At 45.5% G+C, this 22,123-nt stretch overlaps 1 protein-coding gene across 1 annotated transcript in view; it reads left to right on the top strand.

The window, feature by feature from the left end:
• LOC124616077 (sorting nexin-2) overlaps positions 1–22,123 on the top strand; it is a 50,788-nt gene that overhangs the window by 4,323 nt on the left and 24,342 nt on the right. Inside the window, exons 5-7 of the mRNA XM_047144322.1 lie at positions 324–479; positions 2,174–2,295; positions 7,830–8,036. Of these exons, the coding sequence (XP_047000278.1) occupies positions 324–479; positions 2,174–2,295; positions 7,830–8,036 (485 nt within the window). The remainder of the gene's footprint in view (positions 1–323; positions 480–2,173; positions 2,296–7,829; positions 8,037–22,123) is intronic.

The following is a 22,123-nucleotide window of genomic DNA, read 5'->3' as shown; positions in this document are numbered from 1 at the left end:
ATCGTGACATCACACACACCACCATTACATGATGGGTCAAAGCCAACAGTTGGGATCGGATGCCTCCGTTGACACCAAATTTTTTATTATGTATGAAGTCCCTAAAATTTATTTACATTAATATGCAGTAACTTAATTTCTGAAACATTTGGTGTTTTCAATATGGAGAAATTGTTATAAGAAATGCATTTGATTTGTGTTGCTGTACCATTGTGAGAGTGCCTTAATACCTTTCAGAACTGTCATCTGACAAAAAAGAAAATCTTATTTGTGATATTTCCCCAGCTTGACTTATGCACTGTAACCATCCCATTCTCTTCTAGGTATGACAAAAATAAAGATGTCAAATCAAGCAGAACAGGGCTCTTCTGCTGAGTTCATCGAGAAACGAAGAGCTTCTCTGGAAAGATACTTGAACCGTACAGCAGCTCATCCAGTTCTGTGTGTTGATCCTGACTTCAGAGAATTCTTGGAAGCAGGTATAAACTGTGCAGATAGTGTAATGGCATTTTAAAGTACTATTTTTATAAATAGTGCTTGTACAGGGGAAATGTTGTAGAATAATTCATTGACAATAGTTCTTCGTGCGCAAGTACGTGATAAATTTTAAAAAGCTCAGTGCTGAGTCATACCACAATTGCTTTGTAACATTGCAGTTGTGCTAAAGTGCCTTGCATGTTTTTCAATGATATGTACCTTTCTTTTGGTTTAGGTGTCTACCCTCTTTCGTATTATCAAATTCTATTGACCACCTCAGTGACAGGATGTTAGACCTTGAGTTTCCCTCCTTCAGTATTTATCACCAGTGCCCTAAATGTTATGAAGAGTTTGCTTGGAAGTAAAGTTGTGGAGGAGGGTACAATTGAATTCTATATTTTTGTGACATACAATTTGTATCAGAAGGAAAATTGACTTGAAGAAACTTTAAAATTCTGTGTCAGAGTTGCTGGCAAGTACTTACCAACACAACCAGCCTATCAGACTATTATTTCCTTCCTTACACAGGAAAGTGTAGGTTGTGGAATGTTAAAGAGAGAGGTTACTCAGACCTTCAGATGAGGGAGCCTCCTAAACTATTTCCTTTTCCTCCCCATACTGCACCATGGAGATGCACCAAGCAATGATAAATTAGCTAAGAAAGTCCTCTGCAATGGACCTGCTGCCAATAAGAATCCCAGAAGCTGACATATGGCTACATCTCAATACAGTGTCCCATGAATTTCGGAGAAAGTGGATGACTGTCATCAGACCCAGCACTCTGAATAAGTGTGTACCAATATCTAGGAATGTCACTTCTCCCCTCTTGAAGAGAAGGTATAATCCTTAACTTGCACACACACGCTGCAGAGTGACCCTGACAGACCACGACATCTTTCCTGAAGTACGTCAAGACTCGCGTGACCTAAAACATAGGTTGTCATGATGGATTGTTGCCACAGATTTTAGCTGATGATGCAACAAAAGCAGCTTGCATTTCAACCTTACTACTATTTTCCACATCATGTATCATTACTGTCTGTTAGTCATTTCTTGGGACAGCATCACAGTTCTTAACCCAACTCTACCCCTATTATTAAAAAAAGCTTTTCTCTTGGCTTATTGATTATGAAGATAAGGGGACTAACTTTGATACTGTTGAGCCCATCTGAAATACCATACACCCTCTTTCCTCCCCAAGGAAGACGCTAATAGTCAAAAAGCTACAAAAGTTTCATGTACATCTGTGTCTGTTGGCAGAACTAAAAATTTCATGTACTGAAAGCAAATACTGCCCAGAAATTATGTCTCATAATCATATAGAAACTCGTAACTATATTGAATGAATGCAGGAATGCTAGAAGATTTTCTGCATCTTCTAATTAATTCGATGCTTTAGTCGATAAACTTATGGAGGACTTTTGTCATTGTCCTTATCTACCAATTGAATTGTTTGATCTTCAAACAACCTAATTTAGTTTGAACATAAATTTACACATTTGAAATTTTTATGAGAATAGTACCTCTGACTGTAGTAGCTTGAAGAAAAGACAGCATTGGTTATTTGAAATGCATTATTTCATACCACTGCCTAACAGAAAATTGACTGTTAAACAATGTAAGTAATAAAATGTAACTGTCAGTGTTGTAAAATGAATACATAGTTAATACCGTTTTTTCTTTTTTTTTATTGCAGATATGGACCTACCAAAAGCTACAAACACTTCAGCACTCAGTGGTGCTGGAGTAATGCGGTTGTTTAACAAAGTTGGTGAAACGGTCAATAAAATCACCTACAAAATGGATGAAAATGACCCTGTAAGAGTTCACTGAATTACCTAAATTTTCATTCTGTTCTATACTTTGTGTTACAATAGAGTGAATGTTGGCTGTATAGATTTTCTGCCCCCCCCCCCCCCCCCCCCCCCATGAACCACGGACTTTGAAGTTGATGGGGAGGCTTGCATGCCTCAGCGATACAGGTAGCCATACCATAGGTGCAACCACAACAGAGGGGTATCTGTTGAAAGGCCAGACAAATGTATGGTTCCTGGAAGGGGCAGCAGACATTTCAGTAGTTGCAGGGGCAGCAGTCTGGATGATGGACTGATCTGGCCTTGTGACACTAACCAAAATGGCCTTGCTGTGCTGGTACTGCGAACAGCTGAAAGCAAGGCGAAACTACAACCATAATTTTCCCGATAGCATGCAGTTTTACTGTGTGGTTAAATGAAGATGTGGTCCTCATGTGTAAAATATTGCGGAGTTCAAATAGTCCCCCATTCGGATCTCCAGACAGGGAGTACTCAGGAGGACGTCGTTATCAAGAGAAAGAAAACTTGTGTTCTATGCATCGGAGCGGGGAATGTCGGATCCCTTAATCGGGCAGGTAGGTTAGAAAACTTAAAAAGGGAAATGGATAGGTTAAAGTTGGAGATAGTGGGAATTAGTGAAGTTCGATGGCAAGAGGTACAAGACTTCTGGTCAGGTGAATGTACAGGGTCATAAATACAAAATCAAATAGGGGTAATACAGGAGCAGGTCTAATAATGAAGGAAAAAATAGGAGTGCGGGTAAGCTACCACAAACATCATGAACGCATTATTGTGGCCAAGATTGTCACGAAGCCAACGCCTACCACAGTAGTACAAGTTTATATGCCAACTAGCTCCACAGATAACGAAGAGATTGATGAAATGTATGATGAGATAAATAAAATTATTCAGATAGTGAAGGGAGATGAAAATTTAATAGTCTTGGGTGACTGGAAGTTGATAGTAGGGAACGGAAGAGAAGGAATACTAAGTGAATATGGAATGGAGGTAAGGAGTGAAAGAGGAAGCCGCCTAGTAGAATTTTGCACAGAGCTTAACTTAATCATAGCTAACACGTGGTTCGAGAATCATGAAAAAAGGTTGTATATGTGGAAGAGGCCTGGAGATAATGGAAGGTTTCAGATAGATTATATAATGGTAAGACACAGATTTAGGAACAAGCTTTTAAATCGTAAGACATTTCCAGGGGCAGATGTTGACTCTGACCACAATCTCTTTGTTATGAACTGTAGATTAAAACTGAAGAAACTGCAGAAAGGTAGGAATTTAAGGAGATGGGACCTGGATAAACTGACAGAATCAGAGCTTGTAGAGTGTTCCAGAGAGAGCATTAGGGAACGATTGACAGGTATGGGGGATAGAAATACAGTAGAAGAAGAATGGTTAGTTTTGAGGGATGAAATGGTGAAGGCAGTAGAGGATCAAGTAGGTAAAAAGAGGGCTAGTAGAAATCTTTGGGTAATAGAAGAGATATTGAATATACTTGATGAAAGGAGAAAATATAAAAATGCAGTAAATGAAGCAGGCAAAAAGGAATACAGACATCTCAAAAATGAGATCGACGGTGCAAAATAGCTAAGCAGGGATGGCTAGAGGACAAATGTCAGGATGTAGAGCCATATCTCACTAGGGGTAAGATATATACTGGCTACAGGAAAATTAAAGAGACCTTTGGAGAAAAGAGAACCACTTGTATGAATATCAAGAGCTCAGCTGGAAACTGTTATAAGCAAAGAAGGGAAAGCAGAAAGGTGGCAGGAGTATATAGAGGGTCTATACAAGGGCAATGTACTTAAGGACAGTATTATGGAAATGGAAGAGGATGTAGATGAAAATGAAATGGGAGATATGATACTGCATGAAGAGTTTGACAGCACTGAAAGACCTAAGTCTAAATAAGGCCCCTGGAGTAGACAACATTCCATTAGAACTTCTGACAGCCTTGGGAGAGCCAGCCCTGACAAAACTCTACCACCTGGTGACAAAGATGAATGAGACCGGCGAAATACTCAAACTTCAAGAAGAATGTAATAATTCCAATCCCAAAGAAAGCAGGTGGTTACAGATGTGAAAATTACCGAACTATCAGTTTAATAAGCCATGGCTGCAAGATACTAACACGAATTCTTTACAAACGAATGGAAAAACTGGTAGAAATGCGACCTCGGGGAAGATCAGTTTGGATTCCGTAGAAATACTGGAACACACGAGGGAATACTGACCCTGCGACTTTTTTAGAAGCTAGATTAAGGAAAAGCAAACCTACATTTCTAGCATTTGTAGACTTAGAGAAAGCTTTTGACAATGTTGATTGGAATACTGTCTTCCAAATTCTGAAGGTGGCACATGTAAAATACATGGAGCAAAAGGCTATTTACAATTTGTACAGAAACCAGATGGCAGTTATAAGAGCTGAGGGACATGAAAGGGAAGCAGTGGTTGGGAAGGGAGTGAGACAGGGTTGTAGCCTATCCCTGATGTTATTCAATCTGTATGTTGAGCAAGCAGTAAAGGAAACGAAAAATTCGGAGTTGGAATTAAAATCCATGGAGAAGAAATAAAAAATTTGCGGTTCGCCAATGACATTGTAATTCTGTCAGAGACAGCAAAGGACTTGGAAGAGCAGGTGAACGGAATGGACAGTGTCTTGAAAGGAGGGTATAAGATGAACATCGACAAAAGCAAAACAAGGATAATGGAATGTGGTCTAATTAAATCAGATGATGCTGAGGGAATTAGGTTACGAAATGACACACTGAAAGTAGTAGATGAGTTTTGATATTCGGGGAACAAAATAACATGATGGTCGAAGTAGGGAGGATATAAAATGTAGACTGCCAATGGCAAGGAAAGAGTTTCTGAAGAAGAGAAATTTGTTAACATCGAGTATAGATTTAAGTGTCAGGAAGTCTTTTTTTCAAAGTATTCGTATGGAGTGTAGCCATGTATGGAAGTGAAACATGGACAATGAATAGTTTGGACAAGAAGAGAATAGAAGATTTCGAAATGTGGTGCTACAGAAGAATGCTAAAGATTAGTTAATGAGAAGGTATTGAATAGAATTGGGGAGAAGAGAATTTTGTGGCACAACTTTACTAGAAGAAGGGATTGATTGGTAGGACATGTTCTGAGACCTCAAGAAATCACTAATTTAGTATTGGAGGGCAGTGTGGAGGGTAAAAATCATAGAGGGAGACCAAGAGATAAATACACTAAGCAGATTCAGAAGGATGTAGGTTGCAGTAGGTACTGGGAGATGAAGCAGCTTGCACAGGATAGAGTAGCATGGAGAGCTGCGTCAAGCCAGTTTCTGGACTGAAGACCATAACGACGACGACAGATTTTCTGAGTGTCTGTTGTTTAAAAGCCCTAAAACTGCAAAATGAGTTGTTTAAATGGATTGGAGTTTTGTGGAGACTGGTTTGCAGACTGGTTTACCTGCTCCTCTAAACTGTTAGATGGCTGCAGAAGGGATATATCCAGTTGTTGGTCAGTGTAATGTTAGTTACATCCTGCTCTTTCAGTACTAGCAGATGTAAAGTTCCTCTGTTTCCTGAGTTGACTTCATTTTCTGGGATGTGAGAAAACAGATCTAGCCCACGATGATCATCATCGTATGACGTTGTGGTAAACACACACAACCCTAAGTTGTTGATTCTCATAAGCCTGTTTATAGTGTGAATTGTCTTGTTTGTCTAAGACATATCCTACGGATGGAATTTATTTTGTCATTATAATCAGTTGCCATCCATTAATCAAATGGAAATAGATTCAGGGTGAGTGGAGAAGTACTGATCAGCGGTGAACACTGCTATAGTTTAAAAATCTTCAGTGCCTTTGTACAGGGTGATCCACAAAGATACGCAAACATATTAATATATGTTATTCTACAAGTAAAACTAAAAAAAAGGTTGATATAATCATAGGTCCTCAAATGTTCAGTTATGGAGTTACGGCTAATAAAAGATTTTGCCCGAAGTTTAGCAACTTTGCTAATACGAAGCCATCACAAAACTGTAAGAGGTTAAAATACAGCACAATTTCCATTTATTTTGTTATTGATCTGGTGAATGTAATAAAACATGCTCCAGGCGAGTATCTGCAATAGTTTTCCAGAACATCCAGAGCAGCAAAGAAGCAATTTTTTAAAGTTTTTAATAATTAACTACTTGGTCCAATTTGTTTTTTAAGTTCCAGACAACTGCACAAAGTTTTCTAACAGAAGTTGTAGAGAATTTAATTTTGGAAAAATGATGGTAGTAACATTAACTGAAACTGCATGTATTTGTCAGATAATAGCTTTCATTAATACCATAGCACACATGAACTCGTGTTAAAACAGAGAATATGGTTTCAGTTAAATACATTATGTTTTTTCACTGAACAATGCAGAAAACTAACTCATTTCAAGGTTAGGAAATGACTGAAACAACTAATGCTTGCCAACAATGACATAAACATTACTACATTCTTAATGGAAAGTAAACAGATTTACTTGTATAATAATCTTTGCTTCTCTGGGTGTTTTGGAAAACTACTGCAGATACACGTCTGGGACTTGTTTTATTACATTCACCAGACCAATAACAACAAAATAAATGCAAATAGTGCTTTACTTTAATGTCGCACAGCTGTGCGATGGCTTCATATTATCGAAGTTGCTAGATTTCAGGCAAAATCTTTTGTTAGCCATCGCTCGGTAACTAAACATTTGTGGACCTTTGATTATATCAACTTTTTTCTTTAGTTTTACTTGTAGAATAACATATTAAAATATTTGCATATCTTCGTGAATCACTCTGTAGACTACAGAAACACTTCAAGGCTAGGCATGCAAAGCTGAAGAACAGTGGCAGACCATATGTAGAACTCAGCTTGCCAGCTGCTCTAAACGATGAGACATGAATGCTCAGGTTGTGTCCAGTAGGTTTTTGTCTTGTTGCTGCTTTATTGGTTTGGTTGTCATGAAGACACACTGCTGTTATGTTGTAATGATTGAAAGCTTGAGATCTGCACCAAATGGCCTGCCTTTCAATTTATAAATGGTTAGTGTTATAGTACTCACAAAGAAAGTGGGGAACAGGAAGTTATTAGAAAATTATTTATGGCTTTGGATGCATTATGATTGTATTTTAAAGGTGGACAGCTTATTTCAATAAGAATTTGCAAGAAGGGTATCTTTGCTGTCGAACTGCTAGATTCTGTACATTACTAGGTTGTTGAACAGTTCGTTGATGCCTACACAAATGTAGAGACAGTTGACAAAAGGTTAGTTGTTTCTCTTCCTCGATTGTTACACAATAAGAACTTTTGCAAAATATGCAAGGAACACAAGTAATTCCATCTGCATTGCATTTCTTATGAAAAACTATAATTGCTGCTGTTATGGACCTTTGTTTATTAAGCAATAGAATATATTGTTAAATTAAAGGTGCGTATACCAGGCCAAAAATTAATTACTTTAGTTTATAACGTAGTAATGCATATGGATTTCAGAAGCTATTTTGTCTATTGCAGTGGTTTGAAGAGAAAACACAGCAAGTGGAGAATCTGGATCTACAGTTACGCAAGCTGCATACAAGTGTAGAGCTGCTCGTCTTGCACCGCAAAGATCTTGCGACCCTCACATCGTCATTTGCAAAGAGTGCAGCTATGCTTGGCAACTGTGAGGAACACACCTCCCTGTCAAGAGCACTTGCACAACTTGCAGATGTTGAAGAAAAGGTATAAAGCTTACCCTATCTTCTTCTGTGGTTGTAATCTTCAATTATAACAAATTTATTGTGGAAATCTAATTGACTTTAGTTCATACAGTGGAAATTCTGGGTTGGAATGTCAACAGTATATGGAAGAGATGGATTGCTACTTACCATAAAGACGTCAGGTTGTAGATGTTCACAAGTAAAAGATTAGCTTTCAACCCCAGCCTTAGTCAGCAAGAGCACACACACCTGACTCCCACATCAGTCAGCTTGGGCCGGCCCCCCCAGGGGGTCCACAACTCTTTTGTGGATACGTGTGTAGCGAGCACGGGACCCCGAGCTAATGTGGCCCTCCTTCCTTTCCGGGCTGCATACCTTCCTTTCCCGCATCCTTCCCTATCCCCCGTCTTTGCCCCCCCTCCCCTCACCTCTGGCTCTTTTCTTCCCTTTCTCCCCCTCTGGGAGTATGGTTTGTGCCTACGTCCGGAGACGGACGCTCGTAAATGTAACGCATTCTTCGCCTTCTCTGCTTGTATGTCTTCATCCACAAGAGAGGAGCGCGCCATCGGAGACGCCGGTAATCATGGGGGATTCTTCCGCAATGGTTTCCTCACCTTCCACTATGTCTGCTCACAAGCGTAAGTTCCATGAGTCTCAGCCACAGACAGTTCTTCCATCGTTGCCACAGTTCCTTGTTGTTTCTCGGTCTGATGAAGGTCACGACTTCTCCACGGTCAACCATTTCATTATTCAGAAAGGTGTCGATGCAATTGCAGGTCCTGTAAAGTCTTGTTCCAGATTACGGAATGGCACCTTGTTGTTAGAAACAGTCAATGCCCTCCAGGCACAAAAATTGTTGCGTGCTTCACTGCTCCACACCTTCCCTGTCCGGGTGGAACCGCACCGTACTTTAAATTCCTCGCATGGAGTCGTTTATACACGCTCCCTTTATGGATCGTCTGACGACGAAATTCAGCACTACCTGTCTGACCAGGGTGTAACGGCTGTTCATAGAGTTATGAAAAGGATTGACACGAACATCATTCAAACCCGCACTGTCTTCTTGACATTTGACAAAGTTCAACTCCCATCGAAAATCAAAGCAGGCTATGAGATAATTTCCGTTCGCCCTTACGTCCCAAGCCCTACGCATTGCTATCGGTGTCAGCGGTTCAGTCACACCAGCCAGTCCTGTTCCAATCCGGCCAAATGTGTTACGTGTTGCAAGGATGCCCATGAGGGTGCTTGTCCACCTCCATCCCCTCGCTGCATCAACTGTCTGGGTGATCACGCTGCTTCCTCTCGAGATTGCCCCGTTTTTAAAGACGAAAAGCTCATCCAGGAAATCAGAGTGAAAGAAAAGGTGTCGACCTTTGCTGCTCAAAAATTATTCGCCAGTCGACAGCCCACCGTGCCTCAGACAGGAAAATACAGCACTGTCCTTGCTTCTCCTCGGGCAACAAATGAGGCGGCCACGCAGACTTGCGACCTCACCTTTAGTGCCACAGTCATCAGATCGGCCAGCGCAAAGATCGCCCGTTCAACCTCACCACTTTCGCCTGCCGACTCTACGGCTCACCCTTCATCAGGTTCTGCTAAATCTCGAGCCCAAAAGTCAGACACAAAGTCTTCGGAAACAGAGCATACTCGTGAAGATTTTTTACGTACCCCAACTTCACAACCATCGGTTCCTTCTTCATCTAAACATCATATTTCCAAGAAGGCTAATACGAAACCCAGTTCATCTCCTCCTCCGCCAAGGCCAAGCACCACTTGGCGGAAATCGCCCTCGCCCGTCTTCTGTGTCGCCGAGGCACACTGCTGGCGGCCGATCAACCGGCCGATTGCTGGTGGCAGGAGCTGCTCCTGAACAACCTATGGATCAGGATCTTCTGCCTTCGGCTGAATGCCATTCCATGCTGTCAGTCGGTCGTAAGCTCTGAGCAGTCGTTGAGTTGACGGCAACCTTGGTCACATTCCTCCATTTTCTGTTCACCCTATGTCCATTATCCGCTGGAATATCCGCAGCATTCGAGCCAATCGGAATGAATTGTCGATCCTCTTACGATCCTACTCGCCGGTCATCTTCTGTCTTCAGGAAACAAAGCTGCGTCCCCATGACTGCTTTGATCTCCCCCATTTTCAGTCCGTCCGATTTGATCTCCCCTCTGTTGAAGGCACTCCAGCCCATGGAGGACTCATGATTCTTCTCCATGATACTCTCCATTATCACCCAATCCACTAAAGCACTTCCATCCAAGCGGTCGCTGTCCGTCTTTCCCTTTCTGGATATATCTTTTCTCTTTGTACTGTATACATTCCATCGTCCACACCAATGGCACGAGCTGATCTCCTTCATCTTCTTGGTCCGCTTCCACCCCCCTATTTGCTGGTTGGGGACTTAAATGCCCACCACCCGCTTTGGGGATCTCCACATCCTTGTCCACGTGGCTCACTATTGCTAGAAGTCTTCCACCAAGCGGATCTAGTTTGCCTCAACACTGGGGTCCCTACATTTTTGTCTGCCTCTACGACAAATTTCTCTCATTTTGACCTTTCGGTCGGTACTGTTCCGCTAGCTCGGCGCTTCGAATGGTTTGCCTTTGATGATACACACTCGAGTGATCACTTTCCATGTGTCCTTAGACTGCAGCCTCAACTGCCATATATGCGCCCGCAACGCTGGAAGTTTGCCCAAGCCGATTGGACACTTTTTTCGTCTCTAGCGACATTCGATGACCGTCACTTTCCTTGCGTCGACTATGAGGTCACACATATTACCGACGTTATTCTTACAGCTGCGGAATGTTAAATACCACGCACCTCCGAATTGCCCCGGCGCCCCCCCCCAGTTCCTTGGTGGAACAAGGCGTGCCGTGACGCAATACATGAGCGGCGACGTGCTCTTCGCGTTTTCCGCCACCATTCTACTTTGGCCAACTGTATCCGCTATAAGCAGTTCCGTGCGCGATGCCGTCGCGTCATCCGCGCTAGCAAGAAGGCAAGCTGGAAATTCTTTATTAGCTCATTTAACACCTACACTCCCTCCTCGGAAGTTTGGAGTCGGATTTGACGGTTATCAGGCGCGCTTAGTTTCTCCCCGGTCTCTGGGCTCACTGTCGCGCGTGATACGTTAGTGGCCCCGTCGCAATTTATAACTCCGTGGGTAAACACTTTGCTGAGATTTCGAGCTCTTCAAATTACCCGCCAGCGTTTCTCCCGAAGAAATGTGCAGTGGAAGTGCAACCTCTTGCTTTCTTCTCTCAAAATCGCGAAAGCTATAATACTGTTTTCTCCATGCGGGAACTCCAACATGCACTCTCTTCTTCTCGCTTCTCCGCCCCAGGACCGGATGGTATCCACGTCCAAATGTTGCTGCATTTATCAACCCATTGTCTGCGTTACCTCCTTCGCCTTTATAATCGAATTTGGACCGACAGTACTTTTCCCAGACGATGGCGGGAAGCTATCGTCATTCCTGTTCCGAAACCTGGAAAGGACAAACATCTCCCCTCTAGCTATCGCCACATTTCTCTCATGAGTAGGGTATGTAAGGTTTTGGAGCGTATGGTGAATTGCCGTTTAGCTCGGTGGCTGGAGTCCCGCAGTCTTTTAACACCTGCCCAATGCGGATTCTGAAAGCATCGTTCTGCAGTTGACCATCTTGTTGCTCTCTCCACTTATATCATGAACAATTTTCTCCGGAAACGCCAAACAGTAGCAATATTTTTTGATCTGGAGAGAGCATACGATACCTGTTGGAGGACAGGCATCCTCCACACACTGTTCTCTTGGGGCTTTCGAGGTCGGCTGCCCCTTTTTCTTCGCGAATTTATGGCAGAGCACACATTTAGAGTGCGGGTGAACACTACTCTCTCCCGTACTTTCTCCCAAGAAAACGGGGTACCCCAGGGCTCCGTGCTAAGTGTTCTACTGTTTGCTATTGCCATAAATCCAATTATGGATTGTCTCCTTCCTGATGTCTCGGGCTCCCTCTTTGTGGACGATTTTGCGATCTACTACAGCTCTCATTGGACCAGCCTTCTCGAACGACGTCTTCAAGGATGTCTCAATCGCCTCTACTCTTGGAGCACCGAAACCGGCTTCAGTTTTTCTCCCAGTAAGACCGTTAGTGTTAATTTTTGGCGACGTAAGGAGTTTCTTCCACCCCCCTTACATCTAGGACCTGTCAACCTTCAGTTTTCGGACGTTGCTAAATTCTTGGGTCTTATGTTTGACAGAAAACTGTGCTGGTCCTCCCACGTTTCCTATCTTTCGGCTCGCTGTCTGCGATCGCTCAACACCCTCCATATCCTGAATGGTACCTCCTGGGGAGCGGACCGAGTGGTCCTTCTCTGCCTCTATCGCCCCTTAGTGCACTCGAAATTGGACTATGGAAGCATAGTCTACTCCTCTGCTCGGCCATCTATTCTTCGGCGTCTCGACTCTATCCACCACTGTGGATTACGTTTAGTGTCTGGAGCTTTTTACACCAGCCCTGTGGAAAGCCTTTCTGCTGAGACTGCTGAACCTCCGCTGTCCAATCGGCGAGCAGTCGTTATGCTAGCCATCTGTCTTCCATGCCTGCTAATCCAGCCCATGACATTTTTTTTCGACGCCTCCTTTGATGTAGGGTATGCAGGCCGCCCCTCCTCCCTACTACCACCGGGAGTCCGCTTCCGTCAACTGCTCCATTCTCTTTCCGTCCGCTTTCCTAAAACCTTCTTGACAACTTGGGGTACAGCACCACCTTGGCTCCGTCCCCGGATCTGCCTGCTCCGTGACCTTTGTCAATTTCCCAAGGATGGTACCCCTTCACTTGTTTATCGTCTGGCATTTGCTGCTCTATGTGCACAAATGAAGGAAGCTACATTTATTTACACTGATGGCTCGAAAACATCGTTAGGTGTAGGGAGTGCCTATATTGTTAGCGACACCCCAAATCAATTTCGGCTTCCCGACCAGTGTTCGGTTTATACTGCGGAGCTTTACGCTGTTCTCCAGGCTGTCCACTACATCTGCCGCCATCAGCGGATACAGTATGTTATCTGCTCAGATTCTCTCAGCTCTCTCCTCAGTCTCCAAGCTCTTTACCCTGTGCACCCTCTGGTCCATCGGATTCAGAACTGTCTGCGCTTGCTCCACCTGGGGGGCGTCTCGGTGGCATTCCTCTGGCTCCCGGGACACGTTGGTATCTGTGGAAATGAGGCGGCCGATATAGCGGCCAAGGCTGCAGTCTCTCTTCTTCGGCCAGCTATTCAATCGATTCCCTTCACCGACCTACAGAGTGTTTTATGTCGTCATGTTGTTCTTTTATGGTACGCACATTGGCCGACACTTGCCCATAATAAATTGCGGGGCGTGAAAGCTCTTCCTTGTGCTTGGACCTCTTCCTCCTGAACGCGTTGTCGGGGGGAGGTAATTTTAACTAGACTCTGGATAGGGCACTGTCTTTTTAGCCATAGACATCTTTTAAGTGGCGATCCTCCCCCACTCTGTCCCCACTGCTCTCAGCTGTGGACGGTAAGACACCTTTTAATTGAGTGCCCCTATTTTACTCCGTTACGCGCCCCTCTACAGCTGTCGCCTGATATATTGTCAATTTTAGCAGATGACATGCGCTCGGCCGATCGCGTTCTCGAGTTTATTAGTGCCAGCGAAATGATGTCAGTCATTTGAAGCTTTTTTTTGGGGACTACAATCCCCTTTCTGTAGTGGATTTTTAAGCCTTCCTTCTGCTTTTAGTTTCTACAATTTTGAGTTTTGTTCCCATTGCTGCTGGTTTCCATTTTCGGTTTTGTGTTTCCTAAGTCACTGACCGGGCGCTAATGACCATAGCAGTTTTGCGCCCTAAAAAAAAAAATTAAAAAAAAAGGCTTGGGCCAGAATTCAACTATTGGGTAGAATGAAAGCAGCAGTCTGGAGGGGATTGGGGAAAATGAAGTGATAATAGTATATGGTTAAGTGTGTGTGTAGGGGGGTGGGGGGGGGGGGGGAGTGCTGTCTGGTAGAGTGGGCAGGGGCTGGACTGCCAACAGGTACAGTGTAGGTACAGTGTTGGGAGGCTCACCAGACTGCAGGATTTTACAGCGAGAAAGGAAAGTCATGAAATACAAGACCCTGGACCGACTGACCTACACCGAGGCAAAGAGGAAATTTGAGCACCTACAGCCTGTGGCTATGACCTACTCTTATGCCACCATTATGAGAACAGTTGTAGCCCCATCAGTTCCGTGACTTCCAGGTGGCTCACAGAGCTGGAAGGCTACACCTGCCCCCTTGATGGTTGGGGGCACTTCCCTCCTTGTTGCTCCCGCACCACCTGCCTCGGGAGTACTGTCTCCACAACCATTGGGAACACCAGTCCCCACTTCTCAGCTAGAGATGTGTAAGTCTTACTCGGCTCCTCTCATTAGGAAGGGGTCCCTTGGGTCACTCCCTTCCCAGGTTTCTGCTAGTGGGGAAGATGACAGCCACCAGTGGCGGAAGTGCCCAAAAGCAGCTGGTCGTAGGGCTTCACGATCATCCTCAGTCCCGGATACTGAATCAGAGAAGCCCTCCCAGCCAGAGAAACCCAAGGATCAGTGAGAGAAATCCAGAGAGAAGACTCCCAAGACCAAGCAAATTGCAGTGACACCCTCACCACTGTTGCCTACAAGCTCTGTGTCTGAGGATGAGGTGAAGATTCTGGCGTCTGCTGAGGACCTAGATCTCGCCAGACCCTCAGGCACAATGGATATTGCCTGTTCAGGAAATAAGTCGGTGGCAGCAGGTGACCCGGAGGTGTAGACTACCTTATTGAGTGTTCCATGCCTTCCCAGTCTCACGATCACATCATCCTCCGGCGAAACTGCGGTGTTTTTTTTTTTTTTTTTTTTTCCACCACTTGGCTGAGCTATGGCAAATGTTAAGCTTTACACCTGTTTTCTGCATTGCCCTCCAGGAAACCTTGTTCCCAGTAATGCGGACCCCTGCCCTTCACGACTACAGGGATATTACAAGAACCGTAGCAAATATGTGTCAGGTTGGGTTTGCGTTTGTCCTGAACTCAGTATGTAGTGGACCTGTGCCCGTTCAAACTCCTCTTGAAGCTGTGGCTGTCAGGATACGGACGCCACAGGAAATAACTGTCTGCAACGTATATCTCTCTCCAGCTGGTGCAGTACCCCTGAATGTATTGGCTGCACTGATTGATTGACTCCCTAAACCTTGCTTACTTTTCGGAGATTTTAATGCCCATAACCCCTTGTGGGGTAGCACCATGCTTACTGGCCATGGCAGAGATGTCTAAAGTTTGCTGCCGCAACTCGACCGCTTCCTCTTAAATACTAGGGTCGCCACACATTTCAGTGTGGTTCATGGTAGTTACTCTGCCATTGATTTATCAATTTGCAGCCTAGGATGACTCCCATTTATCCACTGGATAGCACATGATGACCTGTGTGGTACTGACCACTTCCCCGTCTTCCTGTCACTCCCCCGGTCTCAAGCCCACGGACACCTACGGGCATTAAACAAGGCAGACTGGGTAGCCTTCACCTCTACTGCCACCAATGAATCTCCTCCATGTGTTGTCATTGATGTTGTGATTGAGCAGGTCACTACGATGATAATTTTTGCAACGGAAAATACGATCCCTTGTTCTCTAGGGTGTGCCCGGCGAAAGACAGTCCAGTGGTAGTTGCCGGAAGTCGCTGAGGCAATTAAAGAGTGTCGGCGAGCTCTACAGTGACATAAGGGGCTCCCTTCCCTAGAGCACCTAATAGCCTTTAAGCCGCTTCGTGCCTGCATTTGCCTGCTTGTAAAACAGTGGAAACAGGAGTGTTGGGAGAGATACATGTAGACCATTGGGTGCCATACGTTACCTTCCCAAGTCTGGATGAAGATCAGACGTCTTTTTGGGTACCAGACCCCAACAGGTGTACTTGGCATTAACATCAATGGCATGCTCTCTACTGACACAAACGCGATTGTCGAGCGCACTCTGCCCGAGTGCCTGCATCGGAGAAATACCCCCCCAGCTTTTTGCACCTTCAAACGGCGGATGGAAAGGAAAGTCCTCTTGTTCACTACATGCCCCAGTGAACCCTATAATGCCCCATTTACAGAGTGGGAGCTCCTTAGCGCCCTTGCGCATTGCCCCAATGCAGCTCCTGGGCCGGATCGGATCCACAGTCAAATGATTAACCATCTCTCGTCTGACTACAAGCGATATCTCTTTGTCATCTTCAACCGGATCTGGTGCGATGGTATCTTTCCATACCAATGGCAGGAGAGCACCTTCAATCCGGTAAATATCCGCTTGATGTGGATAGCTATCAGCCTCACCAACATTCTCTGTAAGCTCCTGGAATGTATGGTGTCAGCAGTTGGGTTGAGTCCTGGAGTCACATGGCCTGCTGGCTCCATGTAAGGGCAGCTTCCGCCAAGGTCACTCTACCACTGATAACCTTGTGTCCCTCGAGTGTATCATCCGAACAGCCTCTCCCAGATGCAAACATCTGGTTGCCATCTTTCTTTATTTACATAAAGCTTACGACACGACCTGGCGACATCGCATCCATGCCACATTGTATGAGTAGGGTCTCTGGGTTCCACTACCGATTTTTATCCAAAACTTCCTGACGCTCTGTACTTTCAGTGTCCAAGTTGGTGCCTCCTATAGTTCCCCCCGTATTTAGGAGAATGGTGTTCTGCAGGGTTCTGTATTGAGTGTATCTGTATTTTTGGTGGCCATCAACAGCCTAGCAGCAGCTGTAGGGGCGTTGGTCTCCCCTTCTCTGTATGCAGATGACTTTGGCATTTCGTATTGCTCCTTCAGTACTGGCATTGCTGAGCAGCACCTACAGGGAGTCTTGGGCTCTAGCCCAGGGCTTCCAGTTTTCAGTTGCAAAGTCGTGTGTCATGCACTTCTGTCAGTGTTGTACTGTTCATCCGGAACCTGAATTTTATGTTAATGACAATACACTCACTGTACTGGAGGCGTATAGATTCTTAGGACTGGTTTTCGATGCCCGATTGACTTGGCTACCTCACCTTCGTCAGCTTAAGTGGGAGTGCTGGCAACACCTCAGTGCTCTCCACTGCCTGAGCAACACCAACTGTGGTGCAGATCACTCTATGCTGCTGCAGCTCTACAGTGCCCTTGTTCAATCCCACCTTGACTATGGAAGTCTGGTTTACAGTTGGGTGGCACCCTCAGCGTTGGGTTTCCTCGGCCCAGAGCACCACTGTGGCATTCGCCTAGCGACGGGAGCTTTTAGAATGAGTCCGATGACCAGTGTCACATTGCAGGCCGGAGTCCCTCCGTTGCAGATTCGACGTGCACAACTGTTCACCAGTTATGTTGCACACATTCGTAGTTCTCCTGAGCATCCGAATTACTGTCTTCTTTTCCCACCTGTGGCAGTTCATCTCCTGCATCGGTGGCCCAGGTCAGGGCTCACGATTGTGGTTCGCGTGCGATCCCTTCTCTCTGAACTGGAGTCCTTCCCTTTACCACTTCTACTTTAGGTCCATTCACGTACACCACCATGGTGTACACCTGGGTAAAGCTTCGTCTGGACCTTTTGCATGGTACTAAGGACTCTGTTAACCCGCTGCTCTTCACTGTCACTTCCTCTTGATTCTTGATGTGTTATGTTGCTCTGAACTTGTTTACAGTGATGGCTCAGTGGCTGATGGTAATGTTGGCTTCACCTATGTCCACAGAGGCCATATTAAACAGCACTCCTTGGCCACTAGTTGCAGTGTATTCACTGCAGAGCTTGTGGCCATATCTCGTGCACTTCAGTACATCTGTTCCTGTTCTGGTGAGTCGTTTCTTCTCTGTTCTGACTCCCAGAGCAGCTTACAAGCTTTCGACCAGTGCTACCCTCGCCATCCTTTGGTAGCGAACATCGAGGAGTCCATCTCTGCCCTGGAACGGTCCAGTCATTCAGTGGTGTTTGTGTGGACCCCAGGACACGTCGGAATCCCAGGCAACAAACTTGCTGACATGCTGGCTAAATGGGCTACACTGAAACCGCTCCTGGAGATGGGCATCTCTGAAACTGACCTGCATTCTGTCTCACGCCACAAGGTTTTTCGGCTTTGGGAGACAGAGTGGCATAACAGTATGCACAACAAACTGCTGTGTCATTAAGGAGACTGCGAAAGTGTGGAAGTCTTCCCTGTGGGCTTTTCGTAGGAATTCGATTGTCCTTTGTTGACTCCGCATTGGCCATAAGTGGCTCACACCTGATTACCTTCTTCGTCGCGAGGACCCACCTCAGTGTCGCTATGGCTCCCAAATGACAGTCGTTCACCTCTTGTTGGACTGCCCACTTTTACCTGCTCTGCGGCGGACTTTCAATATTCCCAACACCCTACCTTCAGTGATGAGTGTCAGTCTCAACAGCAGCTTTAGTTTCATGTTTTATTTGTGAGGATGGGTTTTATCATTTGATCTGAGTTTTAGCACACGTCCTTTGTCCCTCTGTGTCCTCCACCCTAGGGCTTTCAGGATGGAGGTTTTAATGTGTTGCAGAATGGCTGGCTTTTATTCTTATGGTCAGCCAGCCATGGTAATCTGCTTTCTTGTTTTCAATCTCCTCTCCCTGTTTCTTGCGTGTGTCTGTGGGTTTCTTGTCCTGTTTTGTTTATTGTAGTGTTTGTTGTCCTTCTTCTTCTTCTTCTTCTTCTTCTTCTTCTTATTCTTCATTTCTCCTGTTATTGTGCCGTACATCGTCTTTTTCTTCTTTCCTGTGGGTAATTATTCTACTGGGAACATGAGACTGATGACCTCGCAGTTTGGTCCCTTTCCCCCCTTTTAAACCAACCATCCAACCAACCCCTCCATCCACTCTCTCAATGGTCTGATTTGTCAACCTGGCTCTCTGCATGGTTCCATGTGTCCCTTCAGTTTTGTTCCTCTTACCTATTCTTCAGTTTTTTTTCCCCTCTTGGATCTTGATCTCCCCTTCTAAATTTTCTGTCTTTAGCATGAGAAGTTTGGGGAAGAACTCTCTCCCTAGCATCTACAGCAGGGATTCCTCTTCCCCCTTCCTCCCCTGCTGTAGAACCCCCTCCATCCTGCTAGGTCACCAACATGGATAGCCAGTCTGTGTGGTGGGGCTCTTAAGTACCCATCTGACTGAATCTCCTGACAATAAAGGGATCATACTACTGATAACCATGTAAGCCAAGGAGTGGTTTCTCGTCATCCTGGTGCATCAGAACTCCCAGCAACAGCTGCTGTGCCAAGCAGCTGTTGCTGTAGTTAGGTGGCAACCATGGGGAGAGCCGGATTGGAGTGGATGGTATCAGGGCGGATGTTTGGTGCATGAAGGGTATCAAGCTGCAAAAAAATTTGCTAGTTTCAGATGTCCGTCTTGAGTGATGGTGGATTATTGAATGCTGTTTCGTATGACCCTGCAGCCTTGCCTCCCCTGGCTACACCCTGGGAAGAGGGCCAGGCTCGTTTTCTTGGAATGAAGCAATTACCCCTCTACCTGGTCTGTACTAGGATGGACAGGGACACAGTTGCCACCACAAAGCCTTTGGTTTTTGTGGAGAATATTGCAGAAAGTTTGGCGAAGTGGAGTCTCTCAGTAAAATGCAGTTGGGCTCCCTGTTGATAAAAGCTTCTTCTGCAGCCCTTCATGCTTGTTTTGACTGCCTTGGTGACATCTTGGTGTCTGTTACCTCTCACTAGTCTCTTAATATGGTCCAGGGAGTGATTTTTCCCAGGGACCTCCTCCTGCAAACTGAAGAAGAAATCCAGGCTAATCTGGAGTGACGCGGCATTAATTTTGTTTGATGTGTGCAGAAGGTTAGGAAATAAAACCGCACCGATACAGATGCCTTTATTCTGGATTTCAAGGAGATGGTCAAGGTTGTGTTACCAATGCCATGTGAAGCCTTACGTCCCACCACCCATCAGGTGCTTTTGGAGCTTGTGTTTTGGGCATATGTCTTCCCACTGTATGATGGGCCCTCTGTGTGGTGACTGTGGCCCCACCCACTGCACGAGGAAAGTCCCTGCGTTTTGCCACCTGCATCACCTTATCTTTTGGTTCCAGATCTTGCGGAAGGAGGTCATCTCAGGACAAGCCACCCCGGTGCCCCCAGAGGTGCTATTCTCCCCTTTTGCAACCTGAGTCTGACATCTTATTTATGAATGTCACCGCATCCTCATTGGTGATGACCACTGACCCTGTGACATGACCTTCCCTTTGCTTCTTTATATCTAACCTGGAGTCTCCCATCACGATAATCCAGTGGAGTTTCAACGGATGTTACCGTCACCTTCTAGATGTACAACAACTTGTTTCCGCTTACTGTGCAATGTGTGTTGCTCTCCAAGAAACTCACTTTCGTGATGACCAGTCTCTAATCTTATGTGTTTATCAGGTAGTCTGTCAGGACTGGGCCCGCCCTGGGATAGCGTCTGGAGGGGCCTGTACTTCGGTTTGCGGTGACTGGATTTCCCTTCGTACCAATCTAGAGGCAGTAGCAGTAAGAGTGCGAATGACCCCAGGAATCACCATATGCAGTGTCTATCTCCCTCCAGGTAGACCACTTCCTTATGTTGACCTGCCTATCTTAATACAGCGACTGCCACTTCCTTAGCTCATCCTTGGGGACTTCAGTGCAAGCCACCCACTGTGGGAGAGTGCCACATCAACAAGTAGTGGTCTTCTAATTGACCAACTAACTGCAGACTTCGATTTGTCTCCTCAAAGACAGTTTCCATACCCATTTCAGTGCCACTAATGGCACATTTTCTGCTATTCCTCTCATGATCTTCTCCCTTGCTACCTCAGGAAGATCATTGTGACAGTGACCACTTCCCAATGATTCTATCATTCCCCTGCTGTTGCCAGGCAGACACGCCCTCACATTGTGCATTCCGCAGAGCCAGTTGGCCTTTATATGCATCTGCTGTGCACTTAAACACCTGTCTCTCTCTGACTGCATTGATGCGCTTATCCAAGACGTCTCTGCCACTGTTCAAGCTGCTGGCACTGCTCTCCCCCTATCCAAAGGTCCCCCTCGTCGACCGGTCCCATGGTGGACCAAGGATGTAACAGTCACTATCCAGGACTGCTGACAGGCACTGCAGCGATTAAAGGACACCCTTCCCAGATCAACCTTATCAGTTTTAAGCATTTCCATGCTATGGCTCACTACCTTATGAAGCAGAGTAAAAAGGAATGCTGAGAGTGACATTTTCCTCCCTGAGGATGTATGCCTCTTCAGTGCACGTTTGGTACAAGCTCCATAGCCTTCTGGGCCACCAGCGGCAGTCAATTGTCCAGGGTCTTATCCTACAGGGTGCTCTCTTTAGTGCTCCATCAGTCCTTGCAGGCCACTTTGTGACACACTTTGCAACAGCATCAGCAAACTCTTCCTAGCCTGCTACCTTTCTCCGGCAGAAAAGTCAAGTTGAGCCTCCCTCTGTTTCAACCCCCATCAAGCTGAATCCTTCACTGAATGGGAATTCTTGCAGGATCCTATCTTTTCACATGACATGACCCCAGGCCCGCATTCCTAATCCAGAGGCAACATCTACTCAGGGTCTTCAACCACATTTGGTTCACAAGTGCATTCCCCTCGCAGTGGTGAGACAGCATAGTTATCCCTGTCCTTAAGCCTGGAAAGAACCAAACGTAGGAGGAGGAGGAGATTAGTGTTTAACGTCCCATCGACAACGAGGTCATTAGAGACGGAGCGCAAGCTCGGGTGAGGGAAGGATGGGGAAGGAAATCAGCCGTGCCCTTTCAAAGAAACCATCCCGGCATTTTCCTGAAGCGATTTAGGGAAATCACGGAAAACCTAAATCAGGATGGCCAGAGATGGGATTGAACAGTCATCCTCCAGAATGCGAGTCCAGTGTGCTAACCACTGCGCCACCTCGCTCGGTTAGAACTTCTTATTCTGGCAGCTCTCGACAGCTATCGCCCGATTAGCCTGAACAACATACTTTGTAAATTGCTCAAGTAGATGGTTAACTTCAGATTATAGTGGGGTACTCGAATCTCGGGGCATTTTGTCACCGTATCATGGATTCCGGTAAGTACGATCTCCATCTGACCATTTACTCCGATTGGAAACGGCAACCCTTTC

The sequence above is a fragment of the Schistocerca americana genome, chromosome 5 (assembly GCF_021461395.2).
Source record: "Schistocerca americana isolate TAMUIC-IGC-003095 chromosome 5, iqSchAmer2.1, whole genome shotgun sequence".
In the NCBI taxonomy this organism is placed as follows: Eukaryota; Metazoa; Arthropoda; class Insecta; order Orthoptera; family Acrididae; genus Schistocerca; species Schistocerca americana.
The sequence above is the reverse complement of the archived record's forward strand: the minus strand, read 5'-3'. Positions and strand labels throughout refer to the sequence as shown.